The 23,282-nt window shown below is 37.2% G+C and overlaps 1 protein-coding gene across 2 annotated transcripts; it reads left to right on the top strand.

Moving 5' to 3' along the window:
- The first annotated feature begins 1,479 nt into the window (after positions 1-1,479).
- On the top strand, positions 1,480-23,071 carry LOC115450710. Of its 2 annotated transcripts, XM_030178788.2 has the most exons (9): positions 1,480-1,588; positions 12,044-12,170; positions 13,925-14,062; positions 17,336-18,007; positions 19,059-19,183; positions 19,966-20,091; positions 20,462-20,680; positions 21,322-21,435; positions 21,941-23,071. In XM_030178788.2, the coding sequence occupies exons 2-9, from the start codon at positions 12,045-12,047 to the stop codon at positions 22,014-22,016; spliced, it is 1,596 nt and encodes a 531-aa protein (XP_030034648.1). In that variant the 5' UTR covers positions 1,480-1,588; position 12,044; the 3' UTR covers positions 22,017-23,071. The 2 variants fall into 2 exon arrangements, with proteins under 2 accessions (XP_030034648.1, XP_037303644.1); XM_037447747.1 differs by lacking the exon at positions 13,925-14,062.
- The last annotated feature ends 211 nt before the right edge of the window (positions 23,072-23,282 follow it).

The following is a 23,282-nucleotide window of genomic DNA, read 5'->3' as shown; positions in this document are numbered from 1 at the left end:
ACACAACTCAGAACAAGACCACACAACAATGATATATGACAGAATTGATCCTCTTAAAAAGTTTTGGATTTGGGTTGGGTTTTCATTAATATACTGTAAAAGAGACCCGTATCCCAATGGGATCTATTATAGTTATTGTGATAGAGGATAACTCGGTTCTTAAAAAGATCCATCGAATTTTGGTACTTATTTTTTTGTGTTGTACTTACTTAAGTAGTACAAAAACATTAGATATACCTTTTATGTTCTTTTATTAAATTTTATAGTATCAAAAGTTATTTTTTTATATTTTTTTCAAGAAACATTTTTGAGATTTTATAATAAGGTGGACATTCAAGGGTTCCGTTGCCTTATTTAAAAAAATAAGTCTACGTTCTCGTTGCGCTTGCAAAAACAAAAATTAAACGAATTTACCGCCATTTTGAACCGCTTCTGCCGGTAAATTGTTTAAACAAAAATTCCAGATGAAATTGGCACGCGACACTAAGTGCGCAACCGCGTCGCAGTCAAACTAATTGGGAATTTTGTTATAAACCTATAAATATACTCGATATACGAGTGGCGAAGTGTGAAATTTTTCAAAAGGCGAAAAAATTGCCTTAGTTAACATGTCTACGCTAATTTATCAGAAAACAAAAACTAAGACAATCGTAAATAAACTTAAAACGTAAGCCCGTAGTAATCGGGTTGTGTGGACGCTTCGCTACTGCGATATACATACAGCCAGCTTGTTATGAATTTTAGAATTAAAATAGCTAAAATAAAGCGGCAATAGCTCAATTGGCAGAGAAATGTATTGCCTAAATGATTGTCCGCAGGTTCAAAACCTAAACACACCTCTAATTTATCTAGAGTTATGTGTGTGTTTATGAATTATCGCTTATTTAACGGTGAAGGAAAACCTTTATGAGGAAACCTGCATACCTAAAAAGTTCTCTATAGGAATTTCGAAGATATGTAAAGTCTACCAAACCGCACTCGGACAGCTTGGTGGATTGAGGCCTAATCCCTCTCAGTAGTAGAGGAGACCCGTGCCTAGCAGTAGGACAGTATATAATACAGAGCTGTATAGTTACAGTGTATACAGCAGTACAGTACGACAGTATATTATATAACGGTGAAGCAAAAACATCGTGACAAAACCTACATACCTAAAAAGCTCATTATAAGAATTTTGAGGGTCTGTGAGAGTGTGTTTGAGGTGCTCTTGGGGTTTGAACCTGCGAATATTCGTCTCCGCAGTCCGTTCCACAACCAACTAGGCTATTGCCGTTTATTTGTATAATGATGATTATTAAAAATGACATTTTTCATCAATTACTCGGTATTGCCTTATCCCCGACGATATAGGCTCTAAAATAACTAGCGAAATGTAATACCTTCACCCCTGAACGCATAAAGATAGTCCTCTAGACGTAATGCAACATTCCGGTTTTATTTACCGCGACATACTTTCGCCAGAGCTAAGTAACTGTTACATTTTAGTACCTAACGAACCGCGTATGGGAGTGCACGCGGCCGCTCGCTTGAAAAGTGATGAGAAATAAGTTTTAAAGTGTTTTATTGTGTGCTATATCTTACGTTTCAAGTAAGTGTTACGATTTACGTATTATTAAAAGTGTTTGGTTGTTATATTCGATTGTAATTATGCGTAATGTGACATTTTGAAATTGGAAAGAAAAAGTTTGTGTTGGATTTATAAGTTACTGCCTTTGCGTAATGCGTATCGACTGAATAAGTATTATGTGTTTGCGTGTTTCTGTGTGAAAATAGAACTTATGACACTTACTACCTCTGCTTAATGAATATTATAATCCTTGAGTGCGCAATACGTGTTTTAAAGCAAGGCTCCGCATGTAATCTAATATAGATAGGTACCTATATGTTATATAAAAAATATAGTTCGTCAATCGAAAATCGGTGTAAATAGGGGTCAGGGGTGAAAAAGAATAAAATTTAAATCAAAATTAAAGCAAGACGTCCTCGAATGACCTATCAGATGTTACGCAAAATATAGCTTAACATTTTTAGTCATTATGTTTAGTCTAGCAAGTTCTCTTAGCGATATATTGCTCTTACTTCCAAATGCCTTTAAATTAGCGGCATTATTGCAATAAGTAAGTACAAGTAATTCTATATTAAAACTCGCTGCAAGTCCTGTAAGCAAGCAAGCAAGCAGCAAGCAAGTTTTGCAAAAGTCGCCTGTTCAGTGTTTATACTGTATAAATTGCTCGGAGAATAACTTAACCTTCTTTTGTTTCTTAATCGCTCACAAACGTATGGAACGATTTTGATGCACTTTCTTTCCAAAAATATTTAATTTAGATACAATATCTACGATTTTATTAAGGTATGTAAGTATAATTTCTTGCTTTCTAATATGTTTTGAAAAAAACATTTAACACGGGTGTAACTATGTTATAGGAGATAAAAAAAAACAAAAAAATGCAGTGAATGACAATCATATTCATTTGAAACATATTAAAAGGTTGTCAGTGTTAAAAAATCGATTATTAGTTGCAACAAACTTTATTTCTGGAGAGGTTTGAATTCTTTCAAGTTCTACTTGGTTATGCTCATTCTTAACTATATGATGCAACACGATTTTACAATGTAAACAAAAATATTTAACTGGTGGTTCACATATGTGATAGTCCGTCTGGGTAGGCACCACCGCAATGTCTATTTCTGTCAAGCAGTACGCAGTCACTTGTGTTCCGGTTTGACCATTGTAGCCAATGTAACTACTGGACATTATAACATCTCATGTCTCAGACGAGCGCAGTGGAATACCAAAAACTTTGTGATTCACGGTGTTGGTGTTTCTACTGTTTATGGATCGTATCGCTTACCATCAGGCGAACGGCAAGCTCATTGAAAACAATAAAAAAAATGCATGGACTATGCCAGTAATATATTAAGTAATTCTAGAATTTATTTATTGGCGCATTCTTTCGCACTCTTTCTTACTCCCTCTTCGCGGGTTCTGCTGCTTATTTAGAAGGGGGTTACTTATAATCCGTTAGCAAGACGACGAATGGACGCACGGGGGACATTTGTCGCTCTAGACCAATGACTAAATATAAAGAGGATAGTCCTCAAAAGTTAGCTATATGAATAAGTTATATTTATGTTAGGGAAATCGACGCAGAATTGTCAATATATATGTCTATCTCTTTTACTCAAAGCTTATTTGGAACGCACGAAACAAAGACAAAAATAATTGCTTTCTTCGAATATGGCACTATTTCGTTTACTTCAACACACTGTGACCGCCTTGCGGCAGAAACGCCATTTATTGCAGCCCAGTCAGCAAGTACATGTAGTGTCAGACGATGTAAACAAATCTTCATAAATATTGAATTTAAAGTAATATAATCATATTCTCAATTGTTTAGTTTGTTTATTAGTGTATTTGTTAAGTTTCGAAAGTGACTCAGTGTTGTGTGAAAGGATGCAAATCGAATTCACGCAAGAAAGACCCCGAAATATCTTTTCATAGGTTAGTAACTGTTTTTACCGAAAATTAGTAAATATCTTTCTATATTTACTTTTTGGATGTGTTTTTATCAATTAAAATTATATGTGGATCTTGTTTGATAAGCTTTGAACCCTTTTAGGCGTGATTTATATCCATTAAAATCATTATGTTTGTTTAAACACGAGCTTAGGGATGGGTGGGTGGATTTGTTTAGAAATTATTGATATCGATATTTTAACTGACGCCCGTTTATCAGTTACGGATTTTGTCTTTGAAAGAACGTTAGAGCACACATCAATATTGAATTGTCCAGAACGACAAACTAAGTGAAATTAGAATGTTTTTTTTTATTACCAAAAAATTTAAAAACCAAGGCAAAATGAATTGAGAATATTAGGCGACATGATTGGAATCCTACACCAAATACATATATTCGTTCTATACATTTTGAGAAGAAATGCATAAACCACACGTTTAATTAACGCGAGTAAAAGATAACTGTTTTCCAACAATATTCCCGATAAGTAAAATAGTAATGATTATTACTTCACCTAATAGTAATATTACTTTAATATATTGCTATGAATAAAATTAGAATTGTTCCATAAAAGAATAGATAAACATAAAAGAAACAACATAAAGATGAAATGTAAGATATATTTTTACAATTGGCGGTCTTATGTTTCGAGCAACCTTTGCATGCACGGAAATAGATACATAATCATATTGTTGTTATTGCAAATAATTATTATAATTGATTATCTTAACCACCATCTTTACGCTCATTGATTTTAGTTTGCTGAAACGTAGTTATGTTTCTCGATCAAAGAGCATAATAATAAAATAAAATAAAACCAACCAAATAATTGCTGGCTACGCTATCTTATTGTATTTATCATGTATTTAAGTAAATATCTTAATCTGTAACTTAAATTTTTAGCAACATACAAATATAGATCAAACACAACTGGATGTTTGTCACAACAGGTACTGCTTTCTTTAATAATTGTTACTTATAAATCAGTTTCAGTTTGTTTGTTTATATTATAGTAGAACCTAACCCCTTTCGTATTTGATCTTTTTTGGGCTTGTTTGTCTCTCTTTTAATTCTTCGATGTCGATACAAAATTTCGGTACTAGCATATCACTATTGTAAGGGGCGGAGTCGGCGCCATTTTATGCATTAAATGTGCCGCATGTCACGTGACCATATCACCCATCCTCTATACTCTTTTATCATTGCTCTAGACACACAGTTCAGTGTATACCTCATGGTCGTAACACATTGAGGCCTACAAGAGCTCGTGAACATTTCCTGGCCTTTGCCGTCCCTAAGAGGGACCTTTCCTACCCCTTCCTTGTCAGATATCCCCTCCCAACTTTCCTCTGTGCAGTTACTAAGTCGAGGGATTTTAGTATCCCATTCGCAGGTTTCCTCCAGTGGAGACTGCGGGGTCCGTAACACAAAAACAAACCACTGCAAGCCCAAAAAAACATCAAGAGACCTCAGCACGGTCGTATACAACAGTCTTAATAATCTATTAACATGTAAATACATGCAATTTTAACAATAGGTGACTTACACCAACGTTACGGATTTGGTATTAAAATCAGTGGGTCAAAATAATTACTTATTTACGCGATTTTTAGACATTAAAATAAAACTATTTATTACGTCAATGGGGAGGCTGTAGTGTTTAAAACGTGGGAGAAAATTATAATATAAAGAACCGCGATAAAATACGAAATATAGGCCTGGGTTCAAATGCCGAGCCGAGCTAAAATTAATTGTGACTGCGTTTCCCATTTTCAAAATTATATTCGTACAGTTGCAGCTCGGAGTTGGCGGTGTGATACCTCCTTGCCTCGGAAAGTACATACGTAAAGCCGTTGGTCCTGATCTCTCACCGGACTATGAGAAGGAACAGAGTGCTTGTGTATTGCACACACTTACACTATAATATCTCCTGTCTGATCTCCGTTTAGATTGGCCGCCGTGGCGGAAATTCGGTTAGGAAGGAATACATACTGAGTTAAAAATATAACTTTTCTGTACGTTTAACCCCCTAACACTTCAGTCGGTCTCTGTAAAAACGTCATATTTGTGCGAAGTCGTAATCTAATTAAATATTTATGTGACAGTATTTCTACGACTTCAATATGGCTTAAGTCGCCATTTCCTAGATAACGCAACACTATTTTCTGTGCTGGTAGTATCGGGCAGAAGTCAGCCTTTTGAAGTCCACTACGCATAGACCTCCCCCAAAGATTTCTACACCAGGCTGTTGGAATCGACCTGCGTACATCGACTTTCTGCGAGCTTCACGGGAACTCTTTGACGCTTGATACAAAGATAAGACTAAGAATGACTAAGATATACTATATTTGTACTAATATGCTATATCACTACATAGTATAAAACAAAGTCGCTTTCTCTGTCCCTATGTGTGCTTAAATCTTTAAAACTACGCAACGGATTTTGATGCGGGTTTTTCAATAGATAAAGTGATTCAAGAGGAAGGTTTATATGTATAATAACATCCATTAAATAGTTGAGAAATACTGTTATTTTGTTATGTTATACCCGTGCGAAGCCGGGGCGGGTCGCTAGTACGACTATATAATGGTGGTGGTAGATCTATCATATGTGAGAGTCCGCCAGGATATGTACCACCGCAATGTCTATTTCTGTCGCCAACCAATGTGTAGTCACTGCTGTGTTCCGGTTTGAACATTGTAGCCAGTGTAACTACTGGACATAATAAGACTTAACATCTCATGTCTCATGGCGAGCGCAGTGGAATACCAAACACTTTGTAATTCAAGGTGTTGGTGGTAGCTCGTCTTGACGATAAACAATAAAAATAACGAGAGATTTCGTTAGAGCTCGTCTGTAGGTAGGTATCTGTAAAATTCAGTTAATACTAGGAATGAAAAGACATGCACTAATTAAAACGTAAATCTAATGGAAATCTTATTTTTTGATAAAATCATATATATTATAAGACTAGCTTTTGCATGCGGCTCCACCCGCCTTATAAAGTTTTTCGGGCTAAAGTTTTCCGTTATAAAAGTCACGCTATATATTTTTCCGGGAGCCTATGTTCTTCCCAGGGTCTCAAACTGTCTCCATACCAAATTTTATCTTAATACGTTAGGTAGTTTTTGTGTTTACCACGTTCAGGCAGACAGATGCAGCGGGGGACTTTGTTTTATAATATATTTTTATAGAACTTTTCAAGAGGACCAATCCCGTCATACATCATTATTGCATAACTTTACCCGTTTACGCAGCACACGCAACGGAAGCTCTCAAAACTAATTAATTTTCACCGTTTTTGCAACATGTTTCATTACTGCTCCGCTCCTATTGGTCAAAGCGTGATGATATATAGCCTATAGCACTCCACGAACAAAGGGCTATCCAATACAAAAAGAAATTTTCAGTTTGAAATGAAATGAAATGAAATGATTTATTTGAATCTGTAAAATGTTATACATTATTTAGATTCCGTCAATATTAACTCTACCACCAGTTCGGAAAGCAGTTTTCACCAGAGAAGAAGGGGCAAGAAACTCTGGTGTTGCTCTTTTCAATCAGTTTAGGGTAAAGACTACAGTACACAAGAAAAAAAACAAAAAAGTTTAGAGCAGTTCATTTATAGGCTCGTGAAATAAGGAATAAATTAATTTAATTTTTTATATGACTGCACAACCCTCTCAGGAATCATGAAATTTCTCTATTATCCTTATAATTATTTCCTCCCAGTACCTCTAGCAATTAGAAATTAGAAATGTAAGCGAAATGTGCAGAACAGTCCACACAAGCAGCACCCGTTCACGAGTATGACGCATGTGCCAGCCATCGGCCTCCTCAACCATATTGTAGGGTTTGAACCGGTAGTTCCTGAGATTAGCGCGTTCAAACAAACATACTCTTCAGCTTTATATAATAGTATAGATATAATTAAATCGGAACCCAAAAGACCAGCTGCCAGACTTCAAGACACTGTGAGCTCATTCTGCGTAGATCGGACCGTCAACAGCAAAAAAAAAACTTCTAATTGTAGAATGTAGATAGATATTGTAACTGACTTTTCGGATGACACCTCAGTCCCCCCGTAACCATGAAGGATGCAAAGTCTTCGAAACGTCGGGAGAAAATAAAAAATATACAATATCAACCAAGTTTTATTTCAACAAGTAGAGGTACCTACTAAAATATTCCTTTATTGGTTGTAGTACCGGAAACAGGACGTCAAGTTATAAATAAAAATAAGATAAAACTATTTTTAAACATTGATAACTATTTTAAGAATAATTGATACTTTATCAAGCTCAACAAGTCACTACACTTCATAATTTATGGTATTTTAGGCGCCATGATTAGATAAGATATTTGAGTTAGTTTTAATTTTTTATTATAAAAACAACACAAACATCCACATTCATTCATAAATTATTACTGGTGGTAGGTCTCTCATATGTGAGCCCGCCTGGGTACCACCGCATGTCTGTTACTGCCGCCAAACAGTGTGTAGTCATTGCTGTGTTCCGGTTTGAAGAACATAGTAGACAGTGTAACTATTGGAAATAATGAGATTTAACATCTCATGTCTCAGGATGGCGAGCGCGGTGGCATATCAAACAATCATTTGTAATTCAAGGTGTTGGATGGTGTTTCTACTGTTTATGGATCGTATCGCTCACTATCAGGCGAACGGTAAGCTTGTCTCTTTATTCAAAGCAATAAAAAAAACATTCAACACATTGACAACGTTTTTTTCGAAGAAATAAGCAAAGGTAGAGCTAGTGCAGCTACATCTCTGTTAGAGTTGCCAAATTTTTTACGAAAAATAAAGTTTTACTATTTTTTTTTTGTTATTTTAAAATCTTACTCCCTTATTCGTAGACGTTATTTATCTAATCTCTATCTTTGCTGTGATAACAAGTCTGTTTCTCAGTGCTGACGGCATGGCAGCCTTCGCAGTGCGTAGACAAAGGGCCGATGTGATTGGCTAATATTGAGATACAACTTGAATCTAGTTGGCTGTCAGATAAACAAAGCTGAGAAATAGACTTTTTATCACAACAATGCTCCGTCCTCAGATAAATAGCGTCTATGAATAAGGGGGGAAATCTTCTAAATTTCTTATACCTTAAAGTCTAAACATTTTCCTCCATGGCCTTAAAAAAACAAATTTAAAATATTACCAACATATCTAAGGATTCATTCTCTATGACTACATTTTTCTCTATGAAATTCTCTATGTTATCTTCGAGAAATTACTGTGGAATGGTATTTTGTGTGCCTATACTTTTTCGGGTATGGCAAAGTGACCCTACTGCACCTGATGGTGAGAATGGGGTCCAACAGAATGTCGAGTAGAGATGATTACCCCTTAGTCGCCACAATTATGCCTGTTGGAACAAAATGTACACAAGTTGATCCTGGAACGCACACGTGGACCACTATCAAGGTGTTAAAACCCGTTATAGTGGCCCGTAAGCGTCCTGGAAATACCCTGTACATATCCTTCTAACAGGCTGGTGTCTGAGGGGTCACCTCGTCAGACAATACATAGACCTCACTCCTACTAACTTTTGCTATGTATTTTACTAACATTGCTATGGAGGGAAGTGGACAATTAATATTTACAACTTTCTATCTTTCTGTTTGATTAATTTCGTTGCGGGATAACGACATAGTGTTCCCTGAGACTCGGCGAGCTTCACCGCTCGTCATACAATGTCACTGCTGATCCTTACAGGAGTTGCAGTGGGTGTGAAGGCGGGAAAGTCTCTCCTACTAACTTTCATTTTCAATAAACGATTTCAGTAGCTTTTTCGATCTATTTCACAAATGTACCTGTTATAATTTGATATTATTCAGTATCAATTTGTTTAACTGTGACAATTATACTTAATAAAAATAAAGGCCCTTTTACTTGTTGGACATTTCACTTTGGAGAGAGACATAGATAATACAGATTTTTACATCAGGAATAGACACAATGAAATTAAGTTACAATGTCACTAGATGGCGTTATAATGGTTTGTATTTAACTATTATTTATCAGCACCAATCAGAACAAAGTATTTTTGACATTACAAATGAGTTATTTTGATTGGTTCGTTCGAAATCGGATTGAAGATTGAGATCGGGATCGGTTATTGAAAACTGTTGTAAATATAGTGGAGTCACATTGACGTATCTAAATATATGGGTATATAAAAAATAGGGGATGACAGTTTGTATAAATCTTCTTAGATTTTCGACTGATTGAACTGAAATTAAAGATTGGAGCTACTATGATGAAGACGTTCGCTTAAATAGGATTTTGATAAATTCAACCCCCATGGGAATAAAATTAGTTTGAACGTATCAGTACCGGAAAAATATGTAGCAAGACTTTTATCACACAGTGGACTTTTATCCCGGAAAACTCCTTTACGCGAGCGAAGCCGCGAGCAAAAGTTAGTAAAAAAATATATTAAATAAGAAGTGCGTCGACCCCGGAATTGAGACGAGATCTCTCTGCCAACTGGAGCGAGTCTGTGAAAAATGGTACATGACAGCTGCTTCCACTAGCCCACGTAGGCACCTCTGCTTGTTGAAATAAAAATATTTTTCGGATGTTATCGCGTTTATATTATTCTCTCGACGTTTCGGAGACTGCAGCTTTCATAATCATGGGTGGGGAAGTTGTACTGCTTCGATGGTACGGCAGTGCTCTGAAGTCTTGGATTCGAATCCCGGCAGTGATATTTGGGTTTTTCTGCTCAGTATCAGCTCGGAGTCTGGAATTTGTGCCTGATGGCGTCAGGTCCTGGATTCGAATCCCGAGTCAGGCAGTGATCGTTTGGGTTTTTTTGCTCAGTATCAGCCCGGAGTCTGGCATGTGATCCGATATGGCGATAGGCTCGCATATCACATCATGGGACGGAACACACTTGGCGAACAGTGGGTGCTTTGGTTCCGCCTCTGCATACCCCTTCGGGGATAAATGCTTGCTGTGTGTGCGGATTCGACTCAGAGACCTTGGAGCGGTAGTGGCGCACGCAGCACAACTATACCACTAAGACAGTCTTAAATTCAATCATGTAATACCTTTTTACGAAGTTACCTTATTTGCTAGCCTTTCATAAAAATAATATTACAATATCAGCCCTGTATTATATACTGTCACACTGCACGGGCCTTCTCTTCTACTAAGAGGGATTAGGCCTTAGTCCACCACGCTGTAGTGCGGGCAGACTTTGTATATACTGTCCCACTGCTGCACGGGCTTCCTCTACTGAGAGCCTTAAGCTTAAGCTTAAGCCTTAGTCCAAAACGCTGGCACAGTGCGGATAGGTAGACTTCACACATCCTCAAAATTCGTATAGACAATTTCTCAGGTATGCAGGTTTCCTCACGATGTTTTCCTTCACCATTAAAGCAAGCGATAATTCACAAATACACATTACTTTAAAAAAAGGCAGAGGTGTGTTTGGGTTTTGAACCTGCGGACATTCGTCTTGGCAGTCCGTTCCACACCCAACTAGGCTATCGTCGCTTTATTTCATAAAAATACCGGCCATAAATATCAAATTGGCGCGCAAATTGACGTTTCTCACGATATTTGCAATAATTTCACGCTCGTTGCGTTTACAGTAATGCCTACATAATAAGAGACACAGTTGTTTATAAAGCATTGTTGCTCGCGGTTTCGCTTGTGTGAGAAGCCTTTTCCACTAAAAAAGTCCCTAAACATTGACGTATATTCTAGACACGAACGTCAATATACACTATTTGTTCAAAATTTGAACTAAAATGGCGACCAAAACGTCACTGTTATAACTTATTTATTCACCTAAAGATCAAATAATTTTACTTATTTGACTAATATTTTTTATTCACATCCAGGTTTACACTTAGACTCGAGTTCTTATATTATAATGAGTGCCACGGCGTGCATAAACACACGCTGTCAATGTTGAAATCATACTAAAGTCGGGTGTACGGATTGCAGTACAGTTGAATCGAACACAATGAGTGTACAAAACCCCAAATCTAGTACGTAGTACATATATATCGATGTCTCTAAAACAATAGGACGCTAGCGCCACCTATTCAACATATGATTATTTTTTTAAATAAAATTTCTGGAATAAATAGCCTATGTGTTAATCCAGGACATGGTCTACCTGCGGGCCAAATTGCATACAAATTCGTTCAGTTGTTTCTGCAATTACTTCTCACAAACATACGTTGTCACAAACTTTCTAATTTATAATCTAAGTAAGAAAAATATTTCTTTTTTCTTATTGCCTTGCATGACGAGACAGACTTGCCGTTCGCCTGATAGTAAGCGATACGACCGCCCATAAGCCTTCATGGTCGTCACGGGGGGACTAGTCCCCCCCAATAGTCCCCCCCGTGACCATGACGGCTGCCAAGTCTTCGAAACGTCCGGAGAAAATAATAATATAAATAAAAGCGATAAAATCCGTTAAATAGTTTAATTTCAATGTCGTAACATTCGCGTATACATAAGAAATCATAATCTATGTTTCCAGAATGTTCCAATACGAGTATGAGAAACGGCCGCCTTCCCGCGACGCGTCTGACTGGAGGCCAGTGGAGCGCGGGCCGCGGCGCCCTCTCCCTCCCAGGCCCGTTGAGAGGGTACCTGCCAAGCCTACTGTGAGTATTCTCAAATCTAATTCTAGCAAAGCCTGTTCAGAAAAATAGGAAACCTTTAGGGCGCCATTTTTGGTCTTTTTTGTAGTTGCCATTGCAAGAAATTTGTTCTATTTTTTTCCAGAAGACGGCGAGGTCTTTTATTTTTCTGGACTGGCTACAACTTGCTTTTGTTCGCGATTTCGCTTGTGTTTCGGTGTGTGAATTTATTTTTAATAAGACAATTTTTTTGTGTCACAACTTTGCATAACAACCTATTATTTTATCAGTATTAAGTATATCATACAATTGCTGAGCTCGGGCCTCCTCTACTAGAAGTCATTATCAACTTTCCACCTCTTTAGTCCACCACGCTGTAGTGCGGGCAGACTTCACACACCCTCAAAATTCCTATAGAGAACTTCTCAGATATGCAGGTTTCCTCACGATGTTTTCCTTCACCGTTAAGGCAAATAATTCACAAATACCCACATAATTTTAGAAAAGTCAAGGGTGTGTTTGGGTTTTGAACCTGCGGACATTCGTCTCGGCAGTCCGTTCCACACCTAACTAGTCTATCTACTATACATACTATGTAATAATTAGGTGTTTTTATAGTAAAGTTCGTTGAACCCGGACAAAACCTCATATGCATTGGAATATTGCAATCAAATGGTGCAATTCGATCGCAATGGGAAAGGAATTGTCTACCAGTGTTGTAAACTTAATTACTATGTTTTAACGTAGCCAATACTATGACAGCCAACCAGCCAATCAGCCAGTCAGTAAACCATGACATTCCCTTCTTCCCACCATAGCTAGCCAAATACCAGTGGAAGGATTTCGAAATTTGATATTTTTTGATTGCTATGAATGACGGAACTAGCTTGTTGTTCGCCTGATAAGCGATACGATCCATAAACAGTAGAAACACCAACACATTGAATTATAAAGTATTTTTTGGTATTCCACTGCGCTCGTCTGAGACATGAGATATTATTATGTCCAGTAGTTACACTGGCTACAATGTTCTCAAAACCTACAACAGTGACTACACACTGCTTGACAGAAATAGACATTGCGGTCCCTACCCAGGCGGACTCTCACATATGAGAGACCTACCACCAGTAAAATTCCAGTTTGAGCGATTTTTTTGTGACGAAACAGTAAAAAGGACGTCTTTAGATAAATTCAAAATACTGATTACAAACACCTTCAAAATTCTTAGAGAACTCAGGTATGCAGGTTTCCTCACGATGTTTTCCTTCACCGTTAAAGCAAGCGATAACTCACAAAGAATACACACATAAGTAGAAAAGTTCTTGCTACTCCCAATTAAGCTATTCGCCCCCATAAATAATAATATCAGCCCTGTATTATGTACTATCCCACTGCACGGGTCTCCTCTACTACTGAGAGGGATTAGCCCTTAGTCCACCACCAGAGGCGGCCTTTGGGGGAGGCGAACCGGGAACCGCTCGCGGCCTCGCGCGTACAGAGGCCTCGCGCGGTGCCTCGCAAGACCTTTTTTTTACGTTCTTACTGACAAAACTGTTAAAACAGGAGAACGTTTTTGTACTCTGCCCGAGGCCTCCCGTCTGTTTCTTTTTGCTTTCGCCTGGGGCCACGCGTCGTTTATGGCCGCCACTGTCCACCACGCTGTAGTGCGGATAGACTTCACACACAAAAAATCCTATAAAGAATTTCTCAATGCAGGTTTCCTCACGATGTTTTCCTTCACCGTTAATTATTTATTTGCCCCATGTTATTTATCCCAGGTGCCTTTGAAGGTGTGGGTGATCGCAAGCGCCTCATGCTTTGCCGTCTGCGCAGCCCTGGTGCTGGCTACAGTAGTCATCACGAAATGGGGGACTGGAGAACAATATACCACCAGAGAATTGTACATCGAGCCACCGGTGAGTTCTGTAGTTAACAAAACAGTGATATGGTCAGGAGTGGTGAAGGGACCATAACCCGATTCCTGTTGGCTTCTCTTTATTTAAAATCTAATTATCATCAGAACTTTGCATACACCTTAATATCTATCAGTGTTATACAAATTTCGCAAACCTTTGCTAGTTCGGCGAAACCTTTGCGAGCGGCGATAGCCTAGTTGGGTGTGGAACGGACTGCGAAGACGAATGTCCGCAGGTTCAAATCCCAAGGGCACACACCTCTGACTTTTCTAAAATCATGTGTGTATTCTTTGTGAATTTATCGTTCGCTTTAACGGTGAAGGAAAACATCGTGAGGAAACCTGCACATCTGAGAAGTTCTCTATAGGAATTTCGAAGGTGTGTGAAGTCTACCAATCCGCACTAGGCCAGCGTGGTGGACTAAGGCCTAATCCCCTCTCAGTAGTAGAGGAGGCCCGTGCTCAGCAGTGGGAGAGTATATAATACAGGGCTGATATTATTATATTCTATTATATTGCTAGTTCAAATACAAATTAACTCGATCAGCTGTCAAAACCCGCCATTTTGTCTCTTAATAAGGTTTAAACTAGGAACCGGTGATGTTTTTGACTATATAAGCAATTCTTAACCTCTTAACGCTAAAACAAGTTTATAAGAAAGACTGTATGTTGTGTTAGGTTCGCTTTCGGAAAATTGCACTTTACGCCACTGATGATGAAAGGGTCTGTTCAACTGTTTTTCTTTTTTTTTTTTTGTTTTCGCGGAGAAAGTGCCTTATTACTACCGCCCAGCCTTCGTGGGGGGCGACTGAGCGGTTATGCTGGGGTAACCGTGCCTTACGGCCCGGCGTTGAGCCGCCCGGATTTGATGGTGACCTTCAGGCGACCGCCGGGCCGAGTCCCTAACCCTATATACAACTTAACCTATGCACGGCCTACCAGCTAAAACTCCGCGGTGGCCCTCTTCGGCGCATTAGGGACGGCTGCGGGCTTCCTCTGACGTTGAAGTTTCTAGTCTGCGACCGCAGCCGCCCCTGTGCAATAACGAGCGTTCTAATAGAAGAACAACTTTGTTAGCCGTTTAGGTAAATGGAGGATGTTTTTACTCTTATACCTTACTAGATTTTATATAGAAACTTACTTTTCCTTGCGGCTTCGTCCGCGTGAAGGAGTTTTCCGGGATATTTTTTTCCGACTTACTTGATATGTGTCGTTGTATTATGACCAAATTACACAAAATCATTATAATTTGTAGCCTATGTGTTATTCTGATGTACAACCAATATTACTGTAAAGTTTCATCCAAATCCGTTCAGTAGTTTTTTCGTGAAAGAGGAACATTCATACATACATCCTCACAGACTTTCATTTATAATATTAGTAGGATGAATCACTATTTCCTTTGATAACGCTGTAACTTAAGAACTACTTCGGTTTTTATCATCATTTTAAGTCTTCAAATACTCTAGAAGGTTCTTACAAAGAGAAAAAATTTGTAAAGTTAAAATAAAATAATATTAAATGATTAATTTAACTTTGCGTGTTTGATGAATGTGAATTTATAAATATCATGTTAGTTCCCAAAATGATTTTCAGTAAAAATTTAACGAAAGGCCTATAACATCACGCTAAGACCAATAGGAGCGGAGCATCAATGAAAAATGTTGCAAAAACGGGGAAAATTCATTCCTTTCGAGTTTCCGTTGCGTGCGCTGCGTAAACGGTTAGAGTTACAATGATGTATGACAGAATTGTTCCTCTTATAATTTCTTTCTTCATAAAATATATTTTAAAACAAAGTCCCCGCCGCATCTGTGTGAACGCGATAATCTCAAAAACTACCCAACGGATTTCAATGAAATTTGGTATGGAGATAGTTTGAGACCCTGGGAAGAACATAGGCTCCTTTCTTTGCCGGGAAAATATATACCGTGACGTTTGACCCGGAAAAAACTCAAAACTACCCAATGGATTTCAATGAAATTTGGTATAGAGATAGTTTGAGACCCTGGGAAGAACATAGGCTACTTTCTATGCCGGGTAAATATATAGCAGGACTTTTGTGCCAAAAAATTCCTTCACTGAGATGAAGCCGCGAGCAATAACTTATAAAATGTAAACTATTCATGTTATGAGTTATAACATGAAGTAAATTGGAATTGAGTTTCTTAAGGTTATAATAATTGATAGTCCATTTGTTGACCTTCGAATATTAATAATTCAATCAAGTTTACGTTAAAATAGTTCCGGAAATATTTTAATTACTTTGAACATGCGTTAAGTTTGTAACTGTTTTTAGCGTTCCGTACCTTAAAGTGAACCGTAATCTTGTGCGCTCTGTCTCCACACCTCACGCCCGCACGGGGCACATTTGTCGCTCTAGACACACCGTTCAGTGTATACCTCATGGTTGTAATACATTGAGGCCTATGAGAGCTCGTGAACATTTCCTGGCCTTCTCTCATCCTAAGATAGTTTCTTCGCTACAGTATCAGTCATGCTGGTACTGCAGCAAGAAGCTGAATGAGGGTTCCCATTGGTGGCACAATGGTAATTGTGTATTTTTCTTTAAGTATATGTTTTGTTTGTCTCTGCTTGTATTGTACATGTTATACTGTTATTGTCCTAATAATAAATCTTTTTTTCTTTCTTTCTTTGTCCTTCCCCAACACTTCCTTGCCAACTATCTCCTCTCAACTTTCCTCCAGGCCCCTGCAGTCGCCAAGCCGAGAGATTCCAGTATACTATTCGCAGGTCTCCCCCGGTGTCGACTGCGGGGTCCGATACCCAAAAATCTGAACACTGATAGAACTTTGAAGACTCTCTGTCCGTCTGGCAGGACATTTACCTTAAAAACGCGTATATGTATAGATAGCTTTTCAGCTGCGAAAAACTGTCCGTCGGGAGAAAACTAAAATATAATAAACCGCGATAGACTCCGAAAAGTAGTTTAATTGTAATGTCTAACATTCGCGTAAACATAAGAAGTCATTTTACAAAATATTGTTTGTTATTCTACTGCGCTCGTCATCCTGCTATGAGATGTTAATTATTATGTCCAGTAGTAGTAGTAGTACAATGGCTACAATGTCAAACCGGAACATAACAGTGACTACACACTGTTTGGCAGAAATATACATTGCGGTGGTACCTACCCAGGCGGACTCAAATATGAGAGACCTACTAGTAAAATAAGATGTATTAACTCCAGCTATAGTGATTATTATGTTTTGATTATATTCTGTGTTAAAAAAAATCATTTCTGTTTTTACAGGAACCTATATACTCCAACCTGCAAAAACCCGAAGAAACGGATATAGATGAAAACATACAAGTGATACAAAAGCTACCTTTGTTCAAAAACATTGTTGCTAATAGAGAGAACAAATCATTACTATCAAAGCCTCAGATGCATCCTCTACACGAAGACATACAGCACCCAGAAAGAAAGATCGAGAAGAAAGATCAACCTAAAATAAATATAGAAGAAAACTTAATACCAGAATTTAAACCTATAGATCTGAACAATCAAGTGAAACTCCCAGAGAATTTTATTAAATACAAAGATTCAGATTATCAAGAATACTATGACGACGTCAATCTATATGATGATTATATACAAAGTAATACCATGACAAATTATTTGATAGAGAAAGTACAAGAACTTCATGATTGGGTGACAAAAGATCCAGATTTTGAGCTTAAAAATACTACTAAAAGAAATTACAGTAATGATTTTAGTCAAGTGCTAAAAGCTCTTAACTCTAGCTTGGTCGAAGGTGACGTTTCTATCATTATGAGGACATTAAAGGACATATATTTTGGTGAACTGAGTAACACAAGTCATTCTGTGATAAGTAATAGTTCGGATTTGGTGTCGTTCGGTGTTTTGAGTTTGGATGTGATGTTGCTTCATAATATACAGATGATGGCCTGGGAAAGTCAGGTAAGAAAGACGTAGGACCTACTCAACTCGCCAAGAAGATATTTAATCATGAGTATTTGTGTAGCTAGGAAATCTTTTAATCATGAGCGTGGGTGTAGCTAGGAAGTCTTTTAATCATGTGCATGGGTGTAGCTAGGAAGTCTTTTAATCATGAGCGTGGGTGTAGCTAGGAAGTCTTTCAATCATGTGCATGGGTGTAGCTAGGAAGTCTTTCAATCATGTGCATGGGTGTAGCTAGGAAGTCTTTTAATCATGTGCATGGGTGTAGCTAGGAAGTCTTTTAATCATGAGCGTGGGTGTAGCTAGGAAGTCTTTCAATCATGTGCATGGGTGTAGCTAGGAAGTCTTTTAATCATGTGCATGGGTGTAGCTAGATGACATAGGGATACTAATATTTTTTTTTTATACGTGCTCAGGAAAGTTTCCCTACTGCCCCTGATGGTAAGTGGAGTAGGGTCCAATATAGACTGACGAGAGATGATTACCCCTCGGCAGTCGACACAATTATGTCTGTTGGAGCCGGATATACACAGGCTGATCCCGGAACGCGACACGTGTGCCACTATGGCGGGTTTTAACACCTTGTGTACGGTCGCTTTCCGGGCGGATATATATACCACCAACTATTTTGTAAAGCTATATATCATACCCGAGTCAGAAATTTGCCTGATCTGATAGCGCGGATGATGGTTAAAAATAACTTTCGTTGGTTTGATACAGTCAGTTCAATTTTGTAAACTTAGAGTATGTATTAGTCCGTCTGAACGGGGGTATTACCACTGATTTAAAAAAAAATGTGATGATAGCTTGCTCTACGTTTCTAAGTTATATTGAAACTAGCGACCCGCCCCGGCTTCGCACGGGTGCAATATTTCTCCACTATTTAATGGATGTTATTATACATATAAACCTTCCTCTTGAATCACTCTATCTATTAAAAAAAACCGCATCAAAATCCGTTGCGTAGTTTTAAAGATTTAAGCATACAAAGGTAGGGACAGAGAAAGCGACTTTGTTTTATACTATGTAGTGATAAATACTTGAATTTCAGGAGTCAGCGCGTATCAAAATGATGAGGGACCCTGACGTCTTCGCGTTCAACGCATTATTTTTAGACCCCAATAAAATGGAGACGATGCAAAATGAAATACCACACTCCAAAGACTTTGGGCACCCGTGAGTATTTCATTTATTTCAACCATTAGTTATAAAAGCAGCGATAGCTTAGTTGGGTGTGGAACAAACCTCTGATTTTTCTAAAACTATGTGTGCTATTTGTGAATTATCGCTTGCTTTAACGGTGAAAACATCGTAAGGAAACCTGCATACCTGAGAAATTCTCTATAGGAATTTTCGAGGGTGTGTGAAATCTACCTGCACTATGGTGGACTAAGACCTAATCCCTCTCAGTAGTAGAGGAGACCCAGCAGTGGGACAGTATATAATACAGGGCTGATATTATTTATTCTTAGTAATAAGAAACGAAATTATTTGATTACTTTAATATATTATATTTTACAAATGAAAATTCTGATCGCCATTTTAGAATTCCAATCACAATCTCTCCTCCTCTCCTACTCCTTATTATACCTAAAAGTTTGTCCGGGATAGAAGTACTGCTTTATATTTTCATGGGATAAAATGGAGCTTATTTTAAATTAGATCTCTAGCAATACATCGGTGAAAACTACATTTAATTCCATGCAGTAGTTCTTACGTGATGCGTGTATAAACTATTTTACTATTGTGTTCCGGTTTGAAGGACATTGTAGCCAGTGTAACTACTGCACAAAATAACATCTCATGTCTCAGACGAGCGCAGTGGAATACCAATACATTGTAAATCAAGGATGGTGTTTCTACTGTTTGTGGATCGTATAGCTTACCATCATACGAAGGGCAAGCTCGTCTCGTCATTCAAAGCAATAGAAAAAAGTAATATTCTATATATTTTGCAGTAAACATCCTAAACAAGACATCGATGAAGATGATTTTGGTAGAAATATGTTTAAGAACATTCTGGATATCGGCATGAGTACAGCCAGAGCTGCGTTGCATCTCGGCAAGGCGTATAAGAACACAAGGTATTTTAGAGTAATTAAATCTTGCTCTTTTTTGAGCAAATAATTTCTTGCTCTTTTTAGATCAAATACTTTCTTGATATATTTAGAGAAAAATTTATGATAATTTTGGTGGAGTTTGAAAATACTATTTTTTTATTGTATTTAGACCAGTTATTAATTTAAAGAACAATTATTCCGTTTTTTATTTCTCGAGAAATTAAGTTTTTGCCCTTTTCAGAGCAAATATTAATTATTAGTATTAAAGTATATATCAAATTCATCGTATTATTGTATCTAAAATGATGTCCCAGCTCGTTTTAGAACGAATTCTTGCCTTTTTTAAAGCAAATCTTAACGATTAGATTTTTAAGTAATTAATTTCTCATTTCAGGTCTCTCTTAAACCAAATGACAAAAGATGTACAACTAACAAGAGATGTAGAAGGCAACACTCAAGTATTAAATCATTTGCAAACATCATTTAACGGCAGTGTTGCCAACTCAAATGAATTTTATACAGAATTAGACTGTATTTGGTTGTTATACTGTAGGAATTTGGTTGCCACTTCGAAACTAAATCCGCCGTACGGAACAATGGCGAGGATAAATGGGTGAGTTTTGGTTTGGAAGGAGTAATAGTTGAGTGGATAGTATGGTTGCCAGATTTTTTCTCAGTCTGTAAGGAACAAATGCTTATATGGGCAAAAAATACTTCAGTTTTTAAATAGAAGCAAAATTATTTTGTGACATAATTTTTTTTAGTATTTTTGCAAAGATCTATTAAATTTTAACATATTATTATTCGTTTTAACATATTTGTAACAATCAATACAATTATAATCATAATTAAAGACAGGTATCAACTAGCTTTTTATTAAATTTATTATAATTTGAAAAGAGCAACACCAGAGTTTCTTGCCCGTTCTTCTCTGAGAACTGCACGAACTGGTTGAGTTAATATTGACGGAGTCTAATGTATAACATTTTACGGATTCAAATAAATCATTTCATTTCATTAAAAACCGAGTCGTATTGATATGTATGCGAGAATGTGAACGTTGTGAGTACTTGTAAATCGTAGATCGATTTACGGGACAGTCTGTTCCGCCGGGACCTTTTAAAATGTGCCTAAAATACGGGACGTCTGGCAACACTAGTGTACAGTCGCTATGGACGGATATATAAAATATATGCTACCAACAGCAAGATATATTGTATTTTTTTTTATTTCAAATAAATGTGTTATTTCCAGTGTGGCGTTGCGGATGCTAGCCGGAGATCTATCTGTAGATAAAGCTATAGATACAATATTGTACGAAACGTTTACTGGTTGGAAGGATTTGAAATGCAACGACATGTTTCCAAGGTAAGATCACATTTATTAATTCCAATTTGTCATAATTGGCTATATATTGTCAACTTTAAAAAGCAGAAGTTACTTCAAAATTGGTAGCCATAATGGAGATGAAACGGATATCCAATAACTATGGGGCCGTTCAAGTATTATGTAACCCAATTTGGAGGGGAGGAGGTTCTTGTAAAACGTTACGATGCGTAACAGGCGCGGGGGGGTTCGAACAACGCGTTACGTAACATTGGATTTTATATTTTAAAACAATAACAAAGGTATTTTAGTGATTTTCTCGTACTTTGCGAAAAAAAAGTAATTTTAGAGTTACATAACTATTTGAGGGGGGCAGGGGTGTACAGGAAAACGTTACGGCGCGTTACATGGGGGGTCAAAAATCTTCAAAAATTGCGTTACGTAATACTTGAACGGCCCCTAAAGCATTTTATTTATGTTATAGTTAAAGGAAGCCCGTGCACCAGTGGAACAGTATATAATTCAAGGCTGATATTATTTGTTTTAGATGCAGCAAAGTGAATGCCGCCGCAGTGATCATGGAGAAGATCGTAAACCCGATGAAGAAGCATTCAAGGGGTTGATGAAATGATGCAAGCGAACAAATAAAAAATTGTAAATTAAAATATCTCGTTCAGTTGCAAAAAGATGCCGCAACATTTCCAAAAAAATACTATAAGTTTTTATTATTTGACAAAATGTAGTTCTTATAGCACTGACTATAATTAATACATTTTCGCGTGTCCAAGAAATTTTATTTAATTTCTTGCGACACAGAATTTTAGTTATAAGTTTCCCGCCATCTTCGGGTGATTCAGTACTAATATAAGTACAAATACGAAAGCCAGTTATAACTTTTGTCTATGGTCTGAATAAAAACTATCAAACAGAACCTTTCTAATATTTGAAAGTTGTCATTGGCGTAGCACAGCAAGGAGCCGTTCAAGTATTACGTAACGCAATTTGGAGAGGAGAGGGAGTCTTGGAAAACGTTACGATGCGTTACAGACGCGGGAGGGTTCGTACAAAGCGTTGTGTAACATTGGATTTTTATTTTAAAACAATAACAAAGGTATTTTATCGACTTTCAGGACTTTGCGTAACATAATTGTGAATATTAGAAAAAAATGACACTTTAGTTACGTAACTTTTGGAGGGCGAGTGAGGGTGTACTAGAAAACGTTACGGCGCGTTACATAGGGAGGTGGGCGGTTAAAAAACCTTAAAAAATTGCGTTACGTAATACTTGAACGGCTCCCAACCCAGTGTTTGTAGCCATTAAAAAAGAAAAAAAAATTGACATGTCAAATTTGAAAATCGAATGTCACTTTCAAATTCGTCCGCCATGTTTGTTTTAGTACGTACTTTTGTTTATTCTCTACAAAATCTATTTGCTTTAAAAATACATTACGCTAATACAAATAACATAAAAAATTAAAATCTAAATCCAGTGATCAGTTTCATCGTTATATGTTAGGTTTTAGAAATTAGTGCGTATTTAATAAAGTAATTTTACTATGAGAATTCAAAATGTAAGAAATCGCGCGATAACTGAAGCAGGGTTCATATGTTAAGAGGCTCAAAATGTTATAAACATTATAAATATGGACTGATTGTTAAATAAATTTATTGAACAAAATATGAGTAATTTATTTATAATCTTTAAGTCAAGAACATCCTTTTTGACTTTATCCAACGGCATTAAACTAGAGAATAGAAAGCTAGATAAAAAGCGGCGATAGCCTAGTTGGGTGTGGAACAGACTGCCGTTAATGTCCGCAGGTTCAAAACTCCCATCTCTGACTTTTCTAAAGTTATGTGTGTATTTGTAAATTATCGCTTGATTTAAC

This window comes from Manduca sexta, chromosome 1 (assembly GCF_014839805.1).
Source record: "Manduca sexta isolate Smith_Timp_Sample1 chromosome 1, JHU_Msex_v1.0, whole genome shotgun sequence".
NCBI classification, from domain to species: Eukaryota; Metazoa; Arthropoda; class Insecta; order Lepidoptera; family Sphingidae; genus Manduca; species Manduca sexta.
This window is presented reverse-complemented; position numbering and strand designations above follow the sequence as displayed.

Coding starts and splice junctions, on each gene's coding strand:
- LOC115450710 (XM_030178788.2), top strand. CDS start 12,045: ATGTTCCAATACGAGTATGAGAAACGGCCGCCTTCCCGCGACGCGTCT. Junction 12,171..13,924: donor GGGTACCTGCCAAGCCTACT/GTGAGTATTCTC, acceptor TATTTATCCCAG/GTGCCTTTGAAGGTGTGGGT. Junction 20,681..21,321: donor ACAATGGCGAGGATAAATGG/GTGAGTTTTGGT, acceptor TGTTATTTCCAG/TGTGGCGTTGCGGATGCTAG.